This window comes from Pagrus major, chromosome 15, assembly GCF_040436345.1.
Source record: "Pagrus major chromosome 15, Pma_NU_1.0".
NCBI classification, from domain to species: domain Eukaryota; kingdom Metazoa; phylum Chordata; class Actinopteri; order Spariformes; family Sparidae; genus Pagrus; species Pagrus major.
The window spans coordinates 29,998,256-30,020,930 of NC_133229.1; the positions used below are offsets into that span (position 1 = coordinate 29,998,256).

Genomic DNA, 22,675 nt, shown 5'->3' on the forward strand with positions numbered 1-22,675 from the left:
CCGTTGTGGCCTCTTCTGGACTCTCTCTGTTTTCGCCCTTGGGTTGTGCGGCGCTGTGTGGCCCGGTTGACTCCCCGTGGCCATTGCGCTCTTCATTGAGCTGGCGCCTGGACTCGGAATTGCCACTAAATCTTATTGATTTATCAATTAGGTTGTTAATGTGATTTATTTTGTATGTTTGTAGTTTATTATGTGTACTGGTATTTTGGTTTCTGTTTCTTTTATTACTTAATTGGTGTGTGTGTGTGTGTGTGTGTGTGTGTGTGTGTGTGTGTGTGTGTCAGCTGTTGATCACTGAGGCCATTTTCATTTTCCCTCTCTGTTTGTGGACAGGCGCTGTGGGCCCAAGGCGGCGACCCAACCCCTGGTGGTGGGTTTTTCTCACCGATCCTCAGTTGCGTGTGTGTGCAGTGCCACGGGTGTTTTGATTTAGTTTCTCCTCCTCCCTTGATTTTGGTTCTGGGCCGCCGTGGTAAGCCTCAGCTCCGTCCACTCATCCATCCATTCCCCCTTCCTTGGCCCAAGTGTTTCATGACGCGCGAGCAGCTGTGAATTTGTGAATTTTATTGATTTGTAAAATAAAGTATTTTTGTATATATTTTCTACAACAGTCTCTTGCCCTGTGGTAATTTTGGACCTTGCGTGACCTTACAAAAATTATTACATTAAAATTATTATAACTATTTCCTGGGGCGCAACTCCCCAGGTGGCGTTGTTGGTACACACACCCTTTTCCACCCTCCACTTGCCACAATTGTAATAAAATATCAAAATGGTCAGCATAAAATTAGCATCAAAGTCTGTCGGTTAAATTCAGAGCTTCATCTTGTTTGATAAGGACAACATTGGGGATAGCTGGTCACTCAGTTTCTGATTTCTTGAAAAAAAATTGATGGATATTGCACACATAAAGATATAAAAACGTGATTGTGATGTTTGTCGCTCCTCCAGCTCACTAAACACATGTGCTCTGCATGTCATCAAATGCAACATTCCACATAGACTTGAAGACACCTGTGTGGTACACGTGTACACGCAATGGCACTTGTTTTTGTTCTCTTGCATGCTTCAGTAATAATCAATCAAGGCTCCAGAATCACTCTGAACTGTCTGATGTCATTAATAGCCATTCTAAGCTACTGTGGGCAGGTTCAATAAAATAAATGAATCAACAAATATCAAATATAATGTTTTTGTTGTAAATTCCACAAAGTTATATATTCCATTTTTATAATATCATACCACTATTACAACATAATGTTGAGACACACCACATTAAATTGGGATAACATCCTTTAGTTTTATTTTTTATAATACCATTAAAATACAAAGACCTTTATTACACCTAGCAACCAATTTGTCTCTGTGGCCAACTGCAGTACAACAACAACAAAAAACTTCACCTGAAGCCCAGAAGGACTCACCTCACCTGAGAACACCTCGATGCAAACAAAAGTCACCCTTTGTATTGTGTTCTTTTTATTAAAAAGATTACACGTTAAGAAACTCTCTCAGAACCTTGAAAACCCAATGTGAATGTACAATGAACCATGCAATCAAGAAGCCAATCAGAAAGAGAAAAATCCCTCTAGGTATACAGTACGTGCTGAATGGGCAACATCTTGGAACACAGTTGAGCAGTAACACGATTGGTCTAGATAACCACCTGACAGACTACGCAGGAAGGTGAGTTGTCACGTGATCAATATGAGCAGGTTGGTAGTCACATAATTAGGCAGTTAACATCAAAAGACTAAGCATGTTTAGCAGAAAAATATCTCACTGAAAACCAGTTACTTTCACCAGAGGGCATCAATGTATCATAAGTCTGATAAGCCCATTGTTTTTCCTGTTGCTCCGCTGAAATGCCATCCCTCCGCTCATAAATACTCAACCTTTAACTCAAGACACTCAGACATCCTTCAGTGAAGAAACCAGTCAACGTGTCCATCATGGCTGTCAACATCCCAGGAGTGATAGCGATGGTGTTTTTCTACCTCCTGGTCCTTGGGACCGGCATCTGGGCTTCTTTTAAGTCCAAAAGGGAACAGTAGAAAAGTGCAGCCACTGGAGTGGAGATGACCCTGCTGGGAAACCGGAGCATAAACTGGGTGGTGGGGATGTTCACAATGACAGGTGAGGAGAGCACAGATGGCAAAACTAGGATGGAAACTGTGTAATGTGAATTAAACTCATAATAAATCTCCCTTACACAGTAGGTGCAGGCTGCAAAAGGGCGGAAACAGTTTCCATTTAGCAACACGATGTTTTGACTTAAGTTATGTGAATATAATTTAAATACCTGCTAACAATGCACCAAGCTGCAGCTTTTTGCAGAATGACTTTCAGTAAGTTTCAGAAAGATGATGAATGAGTGCCCAGCCTGATGATCTCCGTCCAAATAGCTGCTGTTTCTCTTCTTCGTGACTTACTGTGTTTATCCATCCGTAGCTACGTGGGTCGGAGGAGGATTCATTGTTGGCACAGTTGAGATTGTGTACACACCCTCCATGGGACTAACCGGGGCCATCGTAATGTTAATGGGATACAGCACATCTTTTATAATTGGTAAGACTTTGTAGTTACATCTGACAGGCTACTGTTTTTCTGCATGGTTAACAAAACAATCTCTCCAAACAGGAATTACTGTAAATTAGACATGAATAAGAATCAGCTCTGCTACCTTTAAACTTAACATTGAATGTGTTTTTTTTTTAAATATAACAAGACTGATAGAAATAAATAAAAATAGCTTACAAGCACTTCATTTTTCCTTTTAGTTGTTTTTTTTTTTTTTATCTCACTTGATTCTTGTTTTTTCTTTAACTCTAACTCTGATGTGGTCTGTACTTTTTTTGTTTTTTTTTAAATAAAGGTGGCCTTGTGTTCGCCAAGCCAATGAGAGAAAGAAACTATGTGACGATGCTGGACCTTTTCCATATCAAGTATGGAAAAGTACTGACAGCTGGACTGAGCCTGGCTACACTTGTTCTGGAGGTGTTCTTAGTGCCTAATATCCTGATTGGTTTAGGTACGATTTATGGTTGCATCATTGTGTGTGTTAAGTCTTCCCCTCACTGTGCTGGTAAGACTTACTGCAATGAAGATTCAGTGGTAATATTTACACAAAAACTGGTTATACAATTACACTAATATAATGTGTTTGACAGGAGGAACCATGAGTGTCATCCTGGATTTGTCCTTCACTGTGTGCATCTGGATCTCTGCTGCCGTCGCCATTACCTACACACTGCTGGGAGGTCTCTACTCTGTGGCCTACACAGATGTTATACAGCTGGTCCTCATATTCATCAGCTTGGTGAGTTTGCTATAGTTTTTTTCCAGCGTGTCTGGCTATTTGTGTTAAGAAAACAAGGCATCAAAAACTCCAAAGCACACCTTCAAAAAGTGTGTTTATTTATCATTGATATTTTTGTGTCTCTGCAGTGGCTCTGTGTTCCCTTTGTTCTGATGAATCCTTCTGTCTCGGATATTAGCCAGACGCTGATGAACAACACCCTACACTCGCCCTGGATTGGTACACTGGAGCTGAGAAAGACCTGGATAATGATTGATGATTTCTTATTCTTTGTAAGGAGGCAACAATACAGCCTTTATCAAATACAATTCAGTCTAGTTGTTATGGCCGTCTTAAGACTTTTGATAAATAACATAAGTGTTTGAATGGTGGATAGTTTCCCATTGTTACTAAAGGTTCAGTTCCTAGGCAGAGGCTTTTAACTGAAACAGTATGATTGTGAATGTCAAGTTGAAATCAACTATCCTCTGACTGTAGTTGGTACGTTTAAGAAAGTTTTCCTAAAATCTGAAGGGTGCTTCAAGGTTAGCAGCAGGCAAACATTGTCCATGTTTCCCCTTTGGAGGTGACACGGTCATGATTACATCAACCAACTAACTGTTTCACACTAAAGGCGCTGGGCAGTCTGGGATTTCAGTGCTTCCACCAGAGGACCCTGTCGGCTTCTTCCTCAGCCACAGCCAAGCTCATGTGCCTCGTTGCTGCCTTCCTCTTACTTGTATTTGGGATCCCTCCTATACTGCTCGGGGCAGCGGCTGCATCCATAGGTAATAATGTTGTGCCGTGTCTTTGATTCAAACCTTGTTAATACATGCTAAAACAATAACCAATTGTATATCATGTACCAGAGCTATGACAGAAAAAAGACCTGTAGATACCAGATTTGAATAACAGAAACTAAGAAACAGTCATATCTTGACTGTGGATAGTCTCAGGGTGTGTTGAAATCATTCAGTCTTGACCAAAAGGGTAGACCTATTGAACGACAGACTGACCAGCCCGTTCTCTACAGAAAACATTTCAAAAGGTTCATTATAAAAGCAATTTATTATGACCCATTGTTATGTTTGTGCTAGGCAGCGACCTTTAGTGGCCATAGCGATTTTTACGGCAGCAAAAGAGGAAGTCGGGTGAAGTAGTATAAAGAGCAACAAAGTCTGCAAAAGGTAGGAGGTTGGGGACAAACAGTAGGGTCAAACGAGCACAGGACAGAACATTCAGGCGACTGCTGTTTGTTTGTGTCCAGTTTGTGTCCAAGCAAAAGTCAAGTAAGTTAGTTCAACTCACGAACATCGTTAAGTTGTGTTATATCCATGAAGTTACGTATGTAACGTGGGTACATTTGTTACTGAAATTACAGAAATAACATAGTTATTTTAAACCAAACCACGAACAAACCATGAAGTGCTCAGTGTCTCCTGAAATTAACATACATTTTTCAGTCTTTCCTTCTTTTGTGTCCATGCTTCAGACTGGAACCTGACTACCTATGGTTCACCATCTCCATTTGAACGTGGGGAAGCAGCTCTTGTTCTGCCCATCGCCCTGCAGCACCTCACCCCATCCTTCATCTCCATTATGGGTATTGGATGTGTGGCCGCCGCTGTGATGTCATCAGCTGACTCTGCTTTGCTTTGTGTAGCTTCTGTCTTCAGCTCCAACATCTACAAGAACGTCCTGAGGCCTCAGGTGAAAAAAGTCACTATTTTTTTTTCAATTTTCAATATTTCAAAATATCCTGACTAAACCATTGTTTGCTATTGTGAAGGTGTCACACTTATTTTAAAATGGAAGCAATGGATGCAGAATAGAATGAATGGAATAAAGTCGCATGATGGTAAACGAGCTAAGAAAGCAGGGATAGAGGTATTTGAAAGCAGGACAGTCTCATTCATTTATCATTTACCTGTTCTATTCCCTCTTCTTTTTCCTCTTCAGGCATCAGACAGAGAGATTCAGTGGGTGATCCGTGCTTCTGTGTTGGTAGTGGGCTTGGTTGGTACATCACTCGCCAGCCTGAAAAACAGCGTCATTTTGTTCTGGTCTGTGGCTGTTGAAGTGGCCTACATCATAATTTTCCCTCAACTCCTCTGTGTCCTCTTCTTCAACATCTCCAATGGTTACGGGGCTATTATGGGCTTTCTGGTGGGAATACCATTAAGACTGCTCAGTGGAGCCCCACTACTAGGGTTAGCACCAGTCATACACTTCCCAGGATGCACTCTTGAGGACGGTGTTTATGTCCAGTACTCTCCAGTTAGGACCATCGCCGTGCTGTCTTCCATTGCTGCCATCTTGTTGTTCTCCTATCTGGCTTCTGTGCTCTTCAACAAAGGCATGCTTCCTGAGAAGTGGGACGTGTTCAAAGTGAAAGTCCAGCACTCACCACAACCACTGACACCAATAGGTGACACCACAGAACATGATGAGAATGAGAAATTGAACAGGAACAACTCTCAGAACGAGGCATCAGAGCCAATGATTAGCACAAGTTGTTGGTGTTCCTGTGTGTACAGTAGTTTGTGGTTCTATATCCAGAACGTAAATGCACTATGAAAAGTGGATACTGTGTTCCCAGCCAGTGACCATTCGTTAATAATAAAATAAAAGTTGCTCACCAAGCACGTATTGTATGTTGAAAAGTAGTTTTGTCTTCATGATTGGCTTCTGGATTGATTGGTTCATCGCACATGACCATTAGCAACTGAAACAAGTCCAGTTTCCTACGATATAGCACATAAAACATAAACATTAGGTTTTTTTAGCATTTGAGGAAATTTCAAGAACGTTTAATCTTTGACTTTCGTCTGTATTCGGGTGTTGCAATAGGGGATAAATGTTACTGGGCTGTAGGGTTTTTTGTTTTTGTGGTTGTTGGCTGGAAGATCTGTTTATATAGTCATTTTCCTACCAATTTTATTTTTTTTAAATGGGGTTGGTTAATTTTTTTGCTGTTTTGCTGAAATTCAACAGTCACCTTTTCTATTTATTTGCTAAGTGCTCCCTTTTATGAAGCATATCTTTTGTTGCTTCAAATTCAACAACAATCAGTTCCATTTTAATGACAGAAATGTTACCCTTTTTCTGCTGGTGGCCACAGTCTTTTTTCCTTTCTGTTGCTCCCAAATACTCCTCTCTAACCCCGTACAAGAATAATATTTTGAACATACATAAAACAAGTTGGGGGAAAAATCCTACTTTATTTTGGATAGTCATCCAAAATAAAGTAGGATTTTAAAAAGAGAGAGCACAGATCCTGAGGCAACATTTAGTGTGAGAGTAGCAGAATAATAAAAACAATGGAAAGTTTCTCCTCTCTTTTCTGCTTTTCTTTATTTTCTTTTAGTAATGTCAAGTTCTAATGTAGTCCATTTTGCAGTCTTGGTGTCTAGAGAAACTTAAAGTAACATGTAAATCTACGTAAGTGCAGAGATTCATCTCTCAATCTTAAAGTACATAAGACCAAGTAACTTGGTTAAACTCATCTGAATGTTTAAGTATAACAGCACACATCTTCCTTTTACATGCTGCCTTTCCCTCTTCTCCCATCTCTCACTGGGCTGTCCACGGTGTAACTGGAAAGTTACAGGGGGTGGATGGTCGACTCTGTTTTCAATAATTGTCCTTGGGTGCTAGTCACTACATTTTACAGATATAACAATGTGAGCTCGTGTTCACGCAGCTTCTGACCTTTCCACAGATTAACTCTTGGAGCAGTAGACACTCAAGGACCAACCTCACCATCTTCAATCTGTCAGCTGTTTCCCTCATTGTTTTCCTTCTCACAGAGTGAGAGAACAATGAGAGAGACTCTGTATTTTCTTCTTCTTCTGCAGTCATGTGTTGGTAGCTGTTCCTGTTGGATGGTATGAAAATGTAATTGGCTGTGTATGTAAAATGCAGATAAAACATATTGGATAGGTCTCCTCACTACTCAAGATGCTCTCAGTTCCCTGAGGAACCTGGCAGATAAAAAGATACAGAGGTAGAAAGAAATGTATTCCAACATTCACATTGTTTCTGTTGTCAAAGTATGAGTTTAAAAATGAGGTTAGAGAAGTAAGTAAATGCTTTTCACGCTGCACTTAGCATAGGCCTAAAGGCATTCTGAGAACCTTGTTTGACCCAGGCTAAGGTCCCATTCATGCAGAGCAGCAAAACGTGAGGAGCACAGCATTACCGTTTTTGTTAAAGCAGAGCAGTGTGGTGTGTTTTTTTATTGCTGCTGGGCCTTTTGTTTCAGCTTCATAGAAGAAGTTATTTTCCTAGTTAGTATATAGTTAGCCATTTCATGAATAAACTACATCTGCATTAAATAATGTACAGGTGGATTCTTGCTCTGGCTCCAGTTGAGGATGAGACGCTATACTAAATAGTATGCTGTACAGAGGGAAATGGAGACCTGTGTGCATAAATGAGACCCTCGAAAGAGGAGAATTGACAGGGAGAAGCCCCAGCTGGTCCAGGAGCCTCACCTGTGTTACAGGACCCAAACGCAAAAACACATGGGAAGCAGGCAGGATGAGGAAACAAAAGGCAAGTGTTATTAACTAAAGCTGAGATAATCCAAAAACCAAGAAGTGCAAATACGCCTAAATACAAAGTAGCAAACAAAAAACTAACAAAGTACAAACCAAGAGCAAATTTCAAACCAGTACGAGAGCTGAACAGAAACATAACGCCAGGAACAAAAAACAGAAAAAACCTACCATGGGGAGACACTAGAAGACACTGGAAATAACACGGGGAACACAAAAACTATATACACACACAATCAATGAGGGGATGAGGTGCAGGTGGAGTGAGGTGAAGCAACACAAAAGAAGAAACAAACTACATCAAAAACCGATTCTGACAAATTCGGCCTTCTTGTGTAATCTGCACGTTCTACACAAAAACAAACAAACAAACATTGTGTCTGTTTGTCCCGGTGATGCACGTGTTTATTTTCATATAAAGCAGGGAAGTGAGGTGTGATCAGGTGTGAACTGACAGACTTAGAGCTGTCCACCTGTGGTCGGATCACTCAGGAAGGATGTAGATCCCAGGTGTGAACAGGCTCATTGAGTAAGTGGAGCTCTGTCTCAGAGAATACTTTGTTTGCCTGTGTCTGTGTTTCCTTGTCTGCATATCAGTGCTCTCTTTCAATAAAAAAAGCATACATTTAAAATCATTTTTATTCAAGCAGTCCATAAATACAAGGCAAAATGTACATACATCTTTAACAATAAAAAATAAATCTGATTACCATTCCAAATATCAAGACCTCTTTTTCTCCACATGAACATGTGAACACTTGTCAAACACCCTCTGAACCAGCTGACTTCTTACAATTCTTTCTCTTTCACTCTTTTGTTGTTTGTTTGTCTTTTTAAAACGTGAACCAGAAGTTTCCCCAAATATCTTCACTTCAGCAAAACGAAAGGGAACAGCAGCTGAAGTGTCACACCGTGGCAGTGTATCACTGAGGTGACCATTGATTAGTATGAAGAAGATGAACTTTGTCTAAAGGTTGTCTGGACTTAACCTACAAACCAACGCCTTAATCAGTGCTTGAGGTTTGAGGTAAATATGCAGGGACCTTTGTAAGTTTCCCAGTTGTCCCTGCAGGAGGAGACAAGTTCTACTGGAGTCCATTTTGCAGTCTTGGTGTCTAGAGAAACTTAAAGTCACATGTAAATCTACGTATAAATCACTGACATCAATATAAGTGCAAGTGTAGAGATTCTTCTCAGCCTGATCCAAAAACTTACTTCGTCCTGTCTCATCTCTCAATCTTAAAATACTTAAGACCAAGTAACTCGGTTAACTCATCTGAATGTTTAAGTATAACAGCACACATCGTCTCTCAGCCAGGGGAGGCATAGTTTCTCCCTTTATCTAACTTTTCACACTGAGCTGGAGAAATTTTAGACAAATAAACACCTTGGTTGTACACTAGAGTTGATCAGACTGTTTATCTAATGGGACTGTGAGTAAAGACCGAGCCAGATGATCTGCACCTGAAAACCTAAAGCAGTATCTCCTGGTTAGCAAATTAAAAGTCAATACACCAGCTACAGTACAACTCAGTTACAGTCACTCGGTTATTAAGTGTATGGTATTGAAATAAATTAATCAAACTCGATAAATAGATGCTGACAGTTGTCATAAATCAATAAATAAGTCACCTTCTCTATGTAGTATCACTGACTTCAACTCAGCTTACATCAAAATTAAGTAAAAGACATTTTCATGTTGTCAGCCGAGACATTGTCCAGCAATATTTGGCGATCAATGAATCTATCAGTGCTAATGATCACATTATTAACAACATCCTGATTAGAATTCACATTATTGATCAAAGGCTCCTTCAAGTCCCTACAAGGTGCAAGGACTCTAACGTGAGGTACGGTCATAACCTCAGGTAAGGTTATGGCTAATGCTCCCTTAATTAAGATAGCGTTCAACACCCAAACGATCCGGCTGAGTCAAGTTTAGATTAATTCAAAGAAAGACTTCCCTTTTAAAACATTTTTCTCTGATAAGCCAGTAGAACCTGTGGCTGAATCTCATGTTGAATTCCTGTTTTTAGTGGAATGTGCAGGGCTCTACTGGTTGGGATTTTCCTGGCTGAAGTTACACAGGAGGCTCTTGGCGCCGTTCTGCCATGAATACAGCGTCTCCAGTGGAGTCTTTCCATCCTGCACAGAGAGAAAACACTTTTCTTTAGATCCACCCCTGCAGATAAGCATTCTAGGTCCTGTTGTTTGATTAGCAACATGTTTTGATCGACAGCTTTGACACCAGCCCAAACGAACCGCACTGACTGAGAAAAGAGTTAACCGAACCGAACAGGTTCAGTGTATAAAAACACCCTAAACAAGTGATCAAAACCATCAAGATTCATCCTCAGGGACCCACTGAGCATCCAAAGCAAATGTAATTGAAGACTATCAAGAGTTCAAAATGCTTATGGATGTAGTTTGCACTGGGGAGGAGATGTGTTTACTTGAATTTGTCGCCTTTGATGCCAAAATATGAAACTGTTATCTCTGATTGTTTACATCCATTTTCAGCGGATTAGTGAATTTCTGCAGAGTCAAGTTGGGCCTGAGGTGCTGTTCAGTACTTACACAGTTCTTAGTGTTGAGACTGGCCCCATACATCATCAACAGCTTGATCATCTTGAATCTGTTTATTCTCACAGCATCATGCATGGGCGTGTCTCCATCCTTCAGTCGGGACAGAAAACAGATATTGAACATGTTTTTATGTGAATTTACAGTTGGTTCTTGTACTATTTGATATGTGTAAATACAACAAGTCTGTGGCGATTTAATGTAGCTGTAAGAAGACTGGTGATCTCTGCGTTGTGTTGCCCAGGTCCTTACTCTGTCTTTGGCGTTGACGTCTGCTCCGCAGTGAATGAGATGCTCAGCACACTCGCAGTGTCCCGTCCTCACTGCAACATGGAGAGGAGTGCTGTGCAACTGAGGAGACGAGAGGAGTGGATTTCACTTTTAATTAATGCATGAGAAATATCCAGAAATGACACTTGTAACATCAGAGGCCCTATCTGTGTATTTTCAATCAAAGACGTGTGGGTTGCATCGAGCTCGGCTGTTTGTCGTGGTGTGAATTGCTGGTGTCTTTTTAAAAACCACCACCAGATGGTGCCAAAGTAAGGAGTTTTCATGACCTGCACACAGTGGTGGAGATATTACACATAAGATGATCTTACGGTTGTCTATGAATGTTAACCTGTGTTTCTTGTGTGATGTGGGTATATGTGCAGAGTGGTTCTCCCTCCCATCTACTATAAAACAAGCAAGTGGGCTACAGGATACAACGGACGCAGCCAGAAGAAAGACCTGAGGAAGAGCGTTTTCTTTCTTTTAACATAGAAAGCGATACCTTCCATCTCAGATATATGTACCTTTTTATTTCAACTTGTGTTTGCTGAAGACCAGCAGTGCCTCTAAAAGATTATCCACAATAATTGCTGAATGTGAGCCTAAATATGTCATCTATAAACTGCCGGATGAACTGCGTTTTGTTTATTCGGACTGGAGAAAACTCTGACAAACTCAACAGAAAAGGCGGTTCAGTAGTTTGCATTGGACCAGTGTAACTGCAAAAGGAATGAGAAGTTTCCATCAAGTGGCACAGTGTTAAAACAAGTGGCTCAAAGAAAAACACTGTACTGCACTGCACTCGAATGTAGTTGCATATTGAGGATAACAATTCTGTTTAATTCTTCCAACACTGTTGTCTGTTGCCGAGTCCATGCAGTGCTGGAAATGTTGAGAAACATTTTCAACACCTTCAAAAGAGTTTATTTAGTTTAAGACCACAGTAGTAGCCACAAAAAAAGGGAACTCTACATCCTTCAATTTTTTACAAACATTCAGCATCAACACATCTGGAGATACATGGTTGGCACATGAAGAAATAAGAAGAAGGTTGCTCCTTCGTGTCTTTTGGTCTGACAGCAGAGATGTCGTGGACCTACCTTGTCTCTGTAGGTGATCTTGGCTCCCTGGTCGAGGAGGAGCTGCAGGGCGGGCAGGCTGCCTCCTCTGCAGGCCCAGTGGACGGCTGTGGCCTCCAGCTGAAACACACACTGAGCTGTTAGGCCGACGCTGTGTGTTTATTAGAGAATGACAGTTTGGATTAAATCCTACAGTTCTCACCTTGTCTTTTTTGTCAATGGCAGCTCCGGCCTCCAGGAGTCTTTTCATGACCTCCACGTGTCCTTTGAACGAGGCTTTGTGCAGAGCGGTTCTCTGGAACTGGACAAGATATGAAAAGTTTCCTTTTAAATAGCTCGAGAACAGTTTTCTTATGGAGACAACTGATTAATTAAAAGCAAAAGAATTATATCAAAAGATGCAACGTATTTAATCGTTTATTTTCTTTCTTAATTATTCTACTTTTTATATGATCCTTAAGTATGCATCGCTGCGTGACACTCACATGGTCGGCTGCGTTGGGGTTTCCTCCATCAGTTAGGTACTTCTCTACCACTGGCAGTTTGTTCTCCATAGCTGCTGTCAGAAACAGCTGTTCGTCCACATACTCAGGCTGAAAGGTACATTTAAAAAAAACTTACAAACTATAAACAGAAACTATAGAAAATAGAAAACTATCAGTAAAGGTACAGATCATATATTTGACCAACAAACACACACAGAGCTGGCTACTACTCTTCCAGCAATAAACACAATTTCAGCTGAAAATTGTGTTTTAATAATAAAATAGTATTTTCACTCCATGACATGTAGCTCTTAAATATATGGTATGGCCAGTTCCCAGCAATTCAACTCACATGAAGGTTTCTGCAACTAAAGTGGCCACATGTGGGCTCAGCAGAGCTTTTATATCCTTCAAACACCGGATGTCAGTCTCAGAGTTACAATATAAAACTGTCATTTGTTCAGAAAAATCCATCCCAAACATAATTATGACTCAATATGAAAAGCAGAGTGAGACATTGATCACTACAACAGAGGAATGAAGAGTGTCATCTCACCACCGTCTCTGGTTCTGGTTGTTTCTTCTTGTGAACAGGAGCCTTCCTCTCCCGTCTCCTCTTCCTCAGCTGCAGGATGTTGAACAGGTCATCGACCGTCTCCAACTTCAGCCTGCCGCTTCTATCGGTCTGACAGGACAGCGTCAGGACAGAGGGTGTCAGCACAACAACGAAGGAAGCTTTATATTTAAAAAAAAAGCTTTTATTCTTCTATGTAGTGATTGATCATAATCAAGTGAAGTGAGAAATTAATATTAGGGATATTAAACGAACGCACTGGACTTGAAAAATAAGAATAAAAAAGATAAGATTGTGTTTGGATTTCTTAATGTCAAATAACTTTTTAAAAACTTTCAATGAGGTTCAGAGTCTCGTTTCCTCCTGAGTAGATGATGATCCAGAAAGATGTGTTATATTCCTAAAGGCCACCAGATGGCAGCAAGGACCACGAGACAAACTCAGGGGGACTTTCAAAGACTGTCCTCGTCCAGCGTTGACGTCACTGGCTTTAAATGGTGTATAATGTATCAGTCTCGTTTGAGGTGTCGCATTAGTTACCACCTGTATTTACCTGTTGCACAATCGTGGAAACAACAATAAACTGCAGTCTGACCTCTGTGAACACACGTTTTACTGCCCATCATGTCATGACACATGTTTGCAAAGTGTCCTGTTTCAGTTCTGATGAGTTCTTCTGGTTGGACGGTTATTAAAAGTCTTGAGTCGTGTTTTGAGAAGGAAGCTTTTGTAGTAATTGATGCTTTACAAGTAGTAATTGAGTAAAAGTCTTAAAGTATCTGACATTAAATGGACTTAAGTATCAAATAAAAGTACGAAAAGTACAACTGATTTTACATATTTGGGTTATAAACTGTTTACTACTTTACGAGTATTGGACCTGATAGTCAGCATTTTTCTGAGGTTTTCTGAGACTGTCTATAATAAAGGTCTAAACATCTAAAAATGTGATACTCTGACTATAATCAGTCTGCAGTCTGCAAAGTAACTACCAACTACTCTTATCAAATAAATGTAGTGAGGTGGAAGTATAAAGTAGCAAAAAAATAAAAATACTCAAGTAAAGTACAAGTACCTCAAAACTGTATTGAAGTGCAGCACTCCATCACTGCTCATGTAGAAGTTTACACAGGTACTGTACCTATGTACAACTTTGAAGTACTTGCACTTGAGTATTTTTTTATTTCATGTCATTTTGTGCTACTTTTCGGCCTCATGCACTGCTATAGATCAAATACGAAGGAACTATGTGAAACAGCTCCAACTGAAAAAATAGAACATTTAAGTTCTACTTTAATGCAAATACATCAATAATATTGATCAAATAATATAATAATATAACACTGACAGGACCGGTCAAGTACATTTATCAGATAACACTTCTTTTACAAAAGTAAAAAAATGTTAATGCAGAACTTTGACTTGTAATGGAGTGTATTTACTGGTGTGTTGTGGTATTACTACGTTACTGAAGTAAATGATCTGAAACTAGCTCACTATTTTTAATGTATTTCTCTCCTGTTACTGCATTTAATATTATTCCTGCTGCAGCTGCTTATTATTACTACTAGCTGTATGAGGTCACTGATGCCACAAGTAATGTTCCTTAAATCAATATATAAATATGCAGTGAAATATTTACTTCCATACACAGCTCAGTATAACCACTACTACTGGCTGCAGTGGTGACAGCAGGTACTGACACTGCTGCTTAATGTATTCATGTGTTCTTACATTGAGAGCGGCGACGCTGACTTCCTCCTGCTCACTGCCGCTGTCGCTCTCCTCTGACAGGTCCCTGCCCACCAGCTCCCTGTGGGACCTGCGGTCGTCCTGCTTCTCTTGATTGACAGCTGCTTCGTACACGCCCCCTTGAAAGTCGGCCGCCTCTTTGCCCTCTGACCTCTTGCCGGACACCTGACGGAGAGAGGAGAGGTGATTTATAATTAAATACAGGTTTCTGTGGGGAACACAGCGGTAGAGCACCACGAGCTCCCTGCATGTTTCAAAAAGAAGTCCACATAACTTACGTGATTCACATGTGCCTTTATTTTATTAAGTTCATGTGTGAAAATAGCCAAATGTTACATAGGTGATAGTAACATTCACATGTGAGGGAGAACATTTAATGTGGTTTCATGGTTTGTGAAAAAAAAGCCAATCACGTGTGAATGGATGTAATTCAAATGTGGTCATTTGCATTGGCAAATTTCACATGTGACATTTTCATAAGTGTAAGACTAAACAATGTATAAAAGCAAAGACTCGTGAGAAGTGAGTTTGGGGAAAGCTAAATTAAACCGGAGGCAGACTCTCATGCTAACGTCTCGCTGGAAGATCAGCAGGAGAGATTTTGTTTTGTGTCAATCCAGATTTGAACACATGAGCAGCTCCCAGCGTTCAGCCGCTGCCGAGCCGAGTCCTGCTGCTGACGGAGGAATGTAAACACAGCAGGCTCCCACACATTCACACACACACACACACACACACACACACACACCTGCACACTTTAATCAGCTGGGACTGTGTTTGTACGTCCAGCTGTTTATATGTGACTGAATCACTCGTGTAATTATTTAAATCATCCGAATTAACTTTTAATGATTATTGACGAGAAACCTTCAGTTAAATCACCAACAACAGCTCTGAGTAATCATCTGTTGTTTGGTGTTTAATCACCATTTCTGACTTACTCCCTACATGTCAGGACCTGATGTGATGATTTACACGTAGATGGCAAACTATTAAAACAATCTGCCACAGTTTACTTATTCATCACTACTATTATACATTATTGTCTAATTTCAGGATTTGAACATCTCCTTTTCTTTCTTTCAAAGATTTTCTTGGTTCAACACATTTTCTAGAATCAAAATCAGAGAATACTTAATAAAAAATATATATTTTTCTAAAGTAAATGAGAGAACAAAAACAGAGAAGATCATTGCCTTAGCTTCTCATTTCAGGGAGAAATTTCCATTCTGCACGTTTCACTTATTTTAAGAATTATTAGAAACATACAACATCTCTGTTTTGCTCGTCTGTCTGCTTCTCATAATTGCTGTCATTCACATTGACACACATGATCTCAGATCTTACCAGCTCTTCAACACTGTGCAGTCCCATTCTTCTCCTTGATGTGAAGTAGTTCAGTAGCTCTGTGGGAAACTGGAGGTGGAGTTAAGTCCAGCGGTTCTTCTTCTGCTGTGATGGTCAGCGTCTCTGTGTGTCTCTGCTGCCTGCAGCCGGAGCCTCGGCCTCTTATATAGCCCCGTCAGACCTCCACTCAGATCACATTACCCTCCTCATGTGCTCATTTGGCATGCTCAACATCACCCCACACACACACACACACACACACACACAGCCACCATCAGGTCTGCCCAGTTTATGTCACTCTATGTCACCGTGCAAAGATGGAGGTGAGGTAAGAGGCGTCACTCTGCATCACACTCTGATGTGTGTTCACATTCTTGGTTTGTGATACCGAAAGAATTTAATGAGACTGAAAAGAAATGCTTAGTAGTGACGCCCGAACAAAAATGTTGCAAGTGAAATGAGCTTTTTCACGTCAGGTGAGAATTTTAACACTGGAAATAAAAATGGAATGTGTGAAATAAAATATATGTCACACTTGAGCTGCACATTAGCAGAAGAAATGTACTTTTTTCACATAAATGAATATTTTCACATGTGAAATATACATGTTCACATCAGAATTACATACATGAAAACAAATGTATGGGAAACAAATCACTTCAAATGACGTCAAATTTGCATTTTCACACGCGACTGTGTATTCCCATGCAATAAAGATAATGTCACATGTTCACTGGGCATTTTCTGAGATGTAAAACGACTACAACAATAAAAACAATACAGCTCATCTGGTTTGCTCCAAGTTTTTGGAAGTTTTCGGAAGCCCCGAGATCCCAAATTGATTTGAGAAGACGTTATTTAAACCCGAGATCTTCACTGTAGCTGCTAAGCTTAAAGCGCTCACCCTATCTGAAGCGGGTGCAGGAGCTTTGCCCGCACGTCGAGGTTGTGAATAATGTCTTTTCAAATCAGTGGGGGATCTCAGGGCTTCTGGAGGCTTGGATTACACCGTACGAGCTGTATGGAGCCACTTTATGGTTGTTTTTCTCCAGATACTTCAGTTGTTTAGCAGAACGCTGCAGCTGTTTTGCTGTGAAGCTCCAGAAATGTTTTGTGGACTACGAGACTTCACCTGACTTTCCATCAGTGTGGGTATGAATTTTCATTTTGAGTGAACTTATCCTTTAAGGGTTAACGCCCATCGTCAGTAAACCATGTCATCCTTTCCCGTTAACTCCGGAGCAGATGATGTTCTCAAACATAGACCATCTTTGGCAGCGTCATGCTGGGCATGTAGCCCCAGACATGCAGTGATGTCACAGTGAGGAGACATGGTGTTCATGGTGGTTGAGAAATAAATAGTCACAGTTCCAAACATCATCTCACTGCACTCCAGCCAATCACAGATCAAGGTCAAAGGTGAGCGAGACGCCTGACAGTTTGCGTGACAGCCAGCAGTGAGTAACGTCGTATCAGCTGCTTAATGTCCTGCTGTTAAATGTGGTCAAACTGCATATTACACATCTCACAGCCATGTCAGTACATGCTCTGACAGTGATGACACCTGACGGGATGTCATGGTCACAAGCTGTGAGCTCACCGTCAACCAATCAGAAGTAAGACAGCGAAGATGTCAGGTGTGATGCATGAAAAAGTACTTTATTATTAATGCAAGTTCAAAGTCATGCTCAGTTAGATGTCGAACTTGACTTGACACCTCAGCTACTTTCAGTGCATACACTCAAACTTGTACTTTTGAAAAAAGTAAGGGAGAGTTTTTATAATTCATCCTGAGGGGGATGAATGTCTGAACAACGTTCCATGCAGTGTTTGAAAAAGTACCCAAAAGTCACACAAAAGTCCTGAAGTATCTGAGATTAAAAGTAATCTTCTGGCGATAAATGAACCAAAGTATCTAAACTAAAAGTAAAATTAAATTAGACATATATTTTCATGTATGTTTTATAATTTTATCCGATTATTTGCTGATAAAATTGGAAGTATTTTTTAGTTTTGGTGCCCTTATTTTGAAAACTGGAACCGGGCATAGCATACTGAGTTGTTGTTTTTTAATCTAAAAATATTCTCACTTGCAGAATGACCGTATGGAGTAAAGTTAAAGATGGCAGCACACAGACTGAACTATTGTAGAAGATGAAGAGGGTCGATAAACTGGTGACGAAGCAGATTTTGCATAAAGAAAGGTTGTTTTCATGTAAAAGTGTAGAATTTCTCTCTTGGACAAAAAGACGTGAAGTCCACAGACAGACACTGTTAACTGGCTCCTTGGTTACCTACTGAAATAGGTTCTGAACCAAACTTGGATATAAAGCACATATAATAACTGACCGACAATAAAGATCATATGACAAAAGTCGTATTGCAAATGAAGAAGAATCGAGGCCAATCCAGAGAAAAATATACATTTCAATAATCAATGTTTAATGACCATGATAACAAAAGTGTTCTGCTTATTTCTGCTCCTTTAACATCAAAACTGAGCCGTCGCTCGGATGCTTGCAGCCACGCTGTCCATCTCTGACCCTCTGACAGTGAATTCGTGGCTGCAAGCTATTTCTGCAGCTGACCTTGTGACTGAAATAGATGGTAAAAGGGGGCAAACTGTTTTGGATGGGGACCTTCACAACTTTGACATCTAGCTATAGATGTGTGTGCAGCAGCAGATTCAAGTTCTTGCCCAAGTGCACGGCGGCGTGCAGCTGTGACGCAATTGACGGAAACGTGAACAGGAACATAACGGCGTCCTCGTGAATTAGCAGAAGCTATGAAACATCGGTTTATAAAATGAGTCTTAGTTAAGGGCCAGCATTTGTTTTAAAGTAAATTTTCCAACAATAACTGTGTGTGAAATCTAAAAAAGCATCTTTTTCTCTTGGTTCTGGCCTCCTGTACAGACTGGACCACCTGGAAATGATGTTTATATGCAACTAATGTGCATTAGAAAATGGGTTTCTAGAGAATTGTTGCCTCAATTAAATGGATTTAAATCAGGAGGAAACATTTAACTGCATGTAAAACAGAAAACAGACGTGCAGCTGACAATCAGGAGGGCGGCAACAATTTCTCTGCGGTGTAAATGGACCTCAGGCATGTGTTTCACGTCGGTCTTACAGTCCCTGCAGTGTGCTGAAAGTTTACCGTGATGTCTGCAGTCTTTAGATGACGATATGATGAGTGAATTAAATCCCTCACATTAGCTCATGGGGCACATACCACACAGCAGACACATCCTGTGCTGTGGATCCTGTACCAAAATGAATAGCTAAGGTAGGACTCAGTCTATCAGCTCAAAAGTTTAAAACAAAAAAAAAAACGTTCTGCTAAAGTTAGAAACTAGCTAATGTTTGCATTTATCTGTAGAATATTGACACAATCTAATTCAGAAAAGGTGAGAAAGTCAGTTTCTTTTATAAAATCACAAACCACACTGCCTCAGTGGACTTTACAATCTGTACAGTAAAACCACATCCTCTGTCCTCAGACTCTCTTTACAAGTAAACTGTATGGTTCAATAGCCAGCTGGTTAAATTCACCTACAGCATCTCCACCGGCTCGTTCCACCCGAGTGATCATAGATTTTAATGAGGCCGCTGCAATGATCAGAATATTGAAGACAGACGAGATGTGCAACTAACACCGAGATCAAAAACCAGCACGGTCCACTTAATGGCTGTCTGAAATCATATCACAAGATCCTTCCAACCATTAATATGAGAACTATGTTGTGATATTAATGATTGTAGGTAAAAAGGATAAATAAATGTTCAACAGCTCCACCAGACCTGCTGTCTCTGCCTCTTTAAGGTGGGTCCAAGTCTTAGTTAGGGCAGTCAGACCCCTACAATCCCCCTACAACACAGCATCACAACAAGCTCCTCTGTATTCTCCTCCAGCAGCAGCACTGACCATAAATTATGAACAGGAATAAAAGCAACAACTTTTTATTCATTTATTTTTGTGCGGTGATGAAGTATGTGACCGCGGTGCTGACAGCTCCACGGCTCGGTCGGAACGGAAATACCATGTTGGTGCAATGAGCGCCTGGCACCAACAGTGAGACTAAATAAAAAAGGTGCAGCTCACCAAAATAAAAGTCCCTTGTGGCTCTTACAGCTGCCACTCCCTCCTTTCAAACACACACAGATCATTTTCTGAAATTTGTCAGCAGTCTGACGGAGAGTGTGAAGATAACACTATCTATAAATGTGTGTGTGTGTGCTGAGTTCCTGTGCAGCCTGGTCAGTGGTGTGCCGGTAGTCTAGTTTGGCATCGAACCCACAGGGATACATCATAGGATTCTGTAATTATAAATAGGCCCCGTGCAGAATTCCTTCTCTGGAAATATATCTAGTTTACTCTATTATTAGCCGTGTAAATCCTCCTCTCACTCACTATCCTTATTGGAGGGGTGTGGGGCAGTGCATCTGTGAGATCGATTGCAGTTCCTCGGCACTGTTTACGAGTGTGTCAACGTATGAAGATAATCCTTCACTCAGAGAGACAAACCGTCCGGTAGTAATTCATGACGCTGTTTGCTTTCTGACAAGCGCCTGCGGGGGCTCGGCAGCCCCCCGACCGTCCTCTGCCCATCTGTCTGAAAGAGCTGTAACTCTGACAGCGATGAAATTTAAAAGGTAATTTGTCACGCTGCTGCCACGTTTCTCAGAAAAGACAGCAGTGACAGCAGAGATGAAATGAGATAAAATGTGACATGAAACTTGTGTCGGGGGAGAGATGACGCTGAATGGAAGCTGCTCCGGGAACAGGTCTGCAGCATATCTGCTGTATATGATGGCAGTTAAAATGAAACGCAGCAGCATCTCAAAGATTTACATTCACATTACATGATTTCACCCCTAAAGCTTTACGTCCACTGCCGATATTCACCGCAGAGCAGGAAGCAGTGTCATGTCGAGGCAGAGCGTAAAGGTGTGACACAAAGTGAAACTTCCACTTCTGCTGTTCTTTGGAAATTTGACACCCACAGAGGCGAACTCAAAATGTTTCACCCGGCTGTGTTAGTTTAGAAATGTATTCCCTCTATGTATTTTCTTTTTCAGAGATCCTTTATTGATTTGTTTGGTAAGAGGGTTTACTTGGGACAGATTTGAGAAAAAAACTGAAACTTTGCATCAAACTTGATACGATAGGATGAGCAAGTGAACCGTTATCTGTTCATCCGACTGAATCATCTGTGGGCTGATCAGAAGCTGCAGTGTTATTTATCAAAGAGTAGCAGAACTGTGAACCCTGAATGAACAAACTTCAGTCAGCCACCTAATGACGATTCTCATTCATCAAAGTACAGATAATGACACATTCTACTCAGATGATACTCCTAAAAAGTACTTTATCTGCATTTTATTATGTATTGTTAAATAAAGGTAAATAAAAGGTATAAAATAAAGGTATTTTTTGTTAAAACCCTGGAATTTTTATTTTTGGGTGAATATTATTTGGACTCATTTGAACTCTAACTTACAAAAAGCTGAACGCTGAACAAATATGTTTAAATCGAAGGTCAAATCGAACCAGGTTTTTTGTGTAAACTACGACTAACCAGACTCATTCCTTTGCAAACACGACCACAGCTCGATGTAAAAGTGAAGTAAAACCTGCACACCGTCTGCACTGTGCTGCAGCAGGACGACTCGTTACACACTGAGAGCTGCATTAGTCTTTATACTGTAAGACTGATGCACAGAGATACTTCAGGACCTGACAGTTCAGGTGTTCCCTCCAGATAATAACTCATGGAAATAAAGTTTGTTGCTAAGCAGCGCCGGCCAAAACTTGGTTTACTGGAAAATAACTTATTTGTTGCCAAGCAACATTATCTTATTGGCTGTGTTGGAAACCGCCAAGGTCTTCAGTGTGGGGAATATAACAGTTTAACTATTTCAAATTTATGACTCATGCTTATTAACGTCCTCATCAGTGGGTCTATTGTAGCACAGAGGAGATACAGTGTCAGAGAGAAACTCAGGAGCTGAAAAATTAAAGACGTTCAGTGCAGCAGAGAACAACAAGCAGCAGAATGGAAACAGAACATGGACAGGCAGTGAGAGAAAGTCGATGGCTCCTGGTCATCCGATTTAAAACATCTGTAATTAATATTTTTATGATAACAATGAATCAAAAATTTAAAAAAAGGTGTCTCTGGTAGTGATAACCCTCCAGAAAATGATCAGCTCCGTCTGTTGATGCTCTCATAAGGTCGACACTGTAGACTCCCTGCTGAGACAGACTCAGGAAGAGACCAGCTGGGGAACAGAGTGGAGCATTGTGCAGGTAAGACCCAGACATTTTCCTCAGGAGCTGGTGGAGCCCAAAACCAGAGCTAAAAGAGATTAAAGATTGGACTAAGATTCATCAGGTCACACAAACAAAACTCTAAATGAACTCTCTGCATTAACACGTCTCAAAATGTCGTCACCTACGTTATATATTTTGATTGTTGTTATATAATTTTCATTTTTGGGGTGAACTGTTCCTTTAAACTGAATCTAAGCTGGACCACAGCTTCCATCTTCCTCTTATAACGTGTTGAGGTGGAGTAAAAACATCATCGCCTGCATCAGTCCCTGTTTTTATGAGCACGTGAGCGTGTTTGTGAATGGATGGACGTGTGTGTGTGTGTGTGTGTGGGAGACAGACTGTTTTGATGCTACAGTTTATGACAGTGTGAGAATTAGGTCAGCTCG

At 40.7% G+C, this 22,675-nt stretch overlaps 1 protein-coding gene and 1 pseudogene across 2 annotated transcripts; one reads left to right on the forward strand and one right to left on the reverse strand.

The window, feature by feature from the left end:
• The first annotated feature begins 1,952 nt into the window (after nt 1–1,952).
• On the forward strand, nt 1,953–7,112 carry LOC141009071 (high-affinity choline transporter 1-like; annotated as a pseudogene).
• Nucleotides 7,113–8,481: 1,369 nt separating this feature from the next.
• LOC141009032 (uncharacterized) lies at nt 8,482–16,088 on the reverse strand. Of its 2 annotated transcripts, XR_012180118.1 has the most exons (10): nt 15,951–16,088; nt 14,586–14,768; nt 12,834–12,962; nt 12,278–12,385; nt 11,995–12,093; nt 11,814–11,912; nt 10,693–10,791; nt 10,435–10,533; nt 8,993–10,002; nt 8,482–8,900 (listed from the first exon to the last, which is right to left on the reverse strand). XR_012180118.1 is itself a non-coding variant. In XM_073481435.1 (9 exons), the coding sequence occupies exons 1-9, from the start codon at nt 15,975–15,977 to the stop codon at nt 9,910–9,912; spliced, it is 936 nt and encodes a 311-aa protein (XP_073337536.1). In that variant the 5' UTR covers nt 15,978–16,085; the 3' UTR covers nt 8,489–9,909. The 2 variants fall into 2 exon arrangements, 1 of the variants encoding a protein (XP_073337536.1); XM_073481435.1 differs by having other exon boundaries at nt 8,489–10,002; nt 15,951–16,085.
• Between the last annotated feature and the right edge of the window lie 6,587 nt (nt 16,089–22,675).

Bases quoted from the DNA above. Each gene is read 5' to 3' on its own strand.
- LOC141009032 (XM_073481435.1), bottom strand. From the start codon at position 15,977: ATGGGACTGCACAGTGTTGAAGAGCTG. The intron at 14,769-15,950 runs GTAAGATCTGAG...TCTCTCCGTCAG, and splicing joins TGCACAGTGTTGAAGAGCTG to GTGTCCGGCAAGAGGTCAGA. The intron at 12,963-14,585 runs GTAAGAACACAT...CTGTCCTGTCAG, and splicing joins TCAGCGTCGCCGCTCTCAAT to ACCGATAGAAGCGGCAGGCT.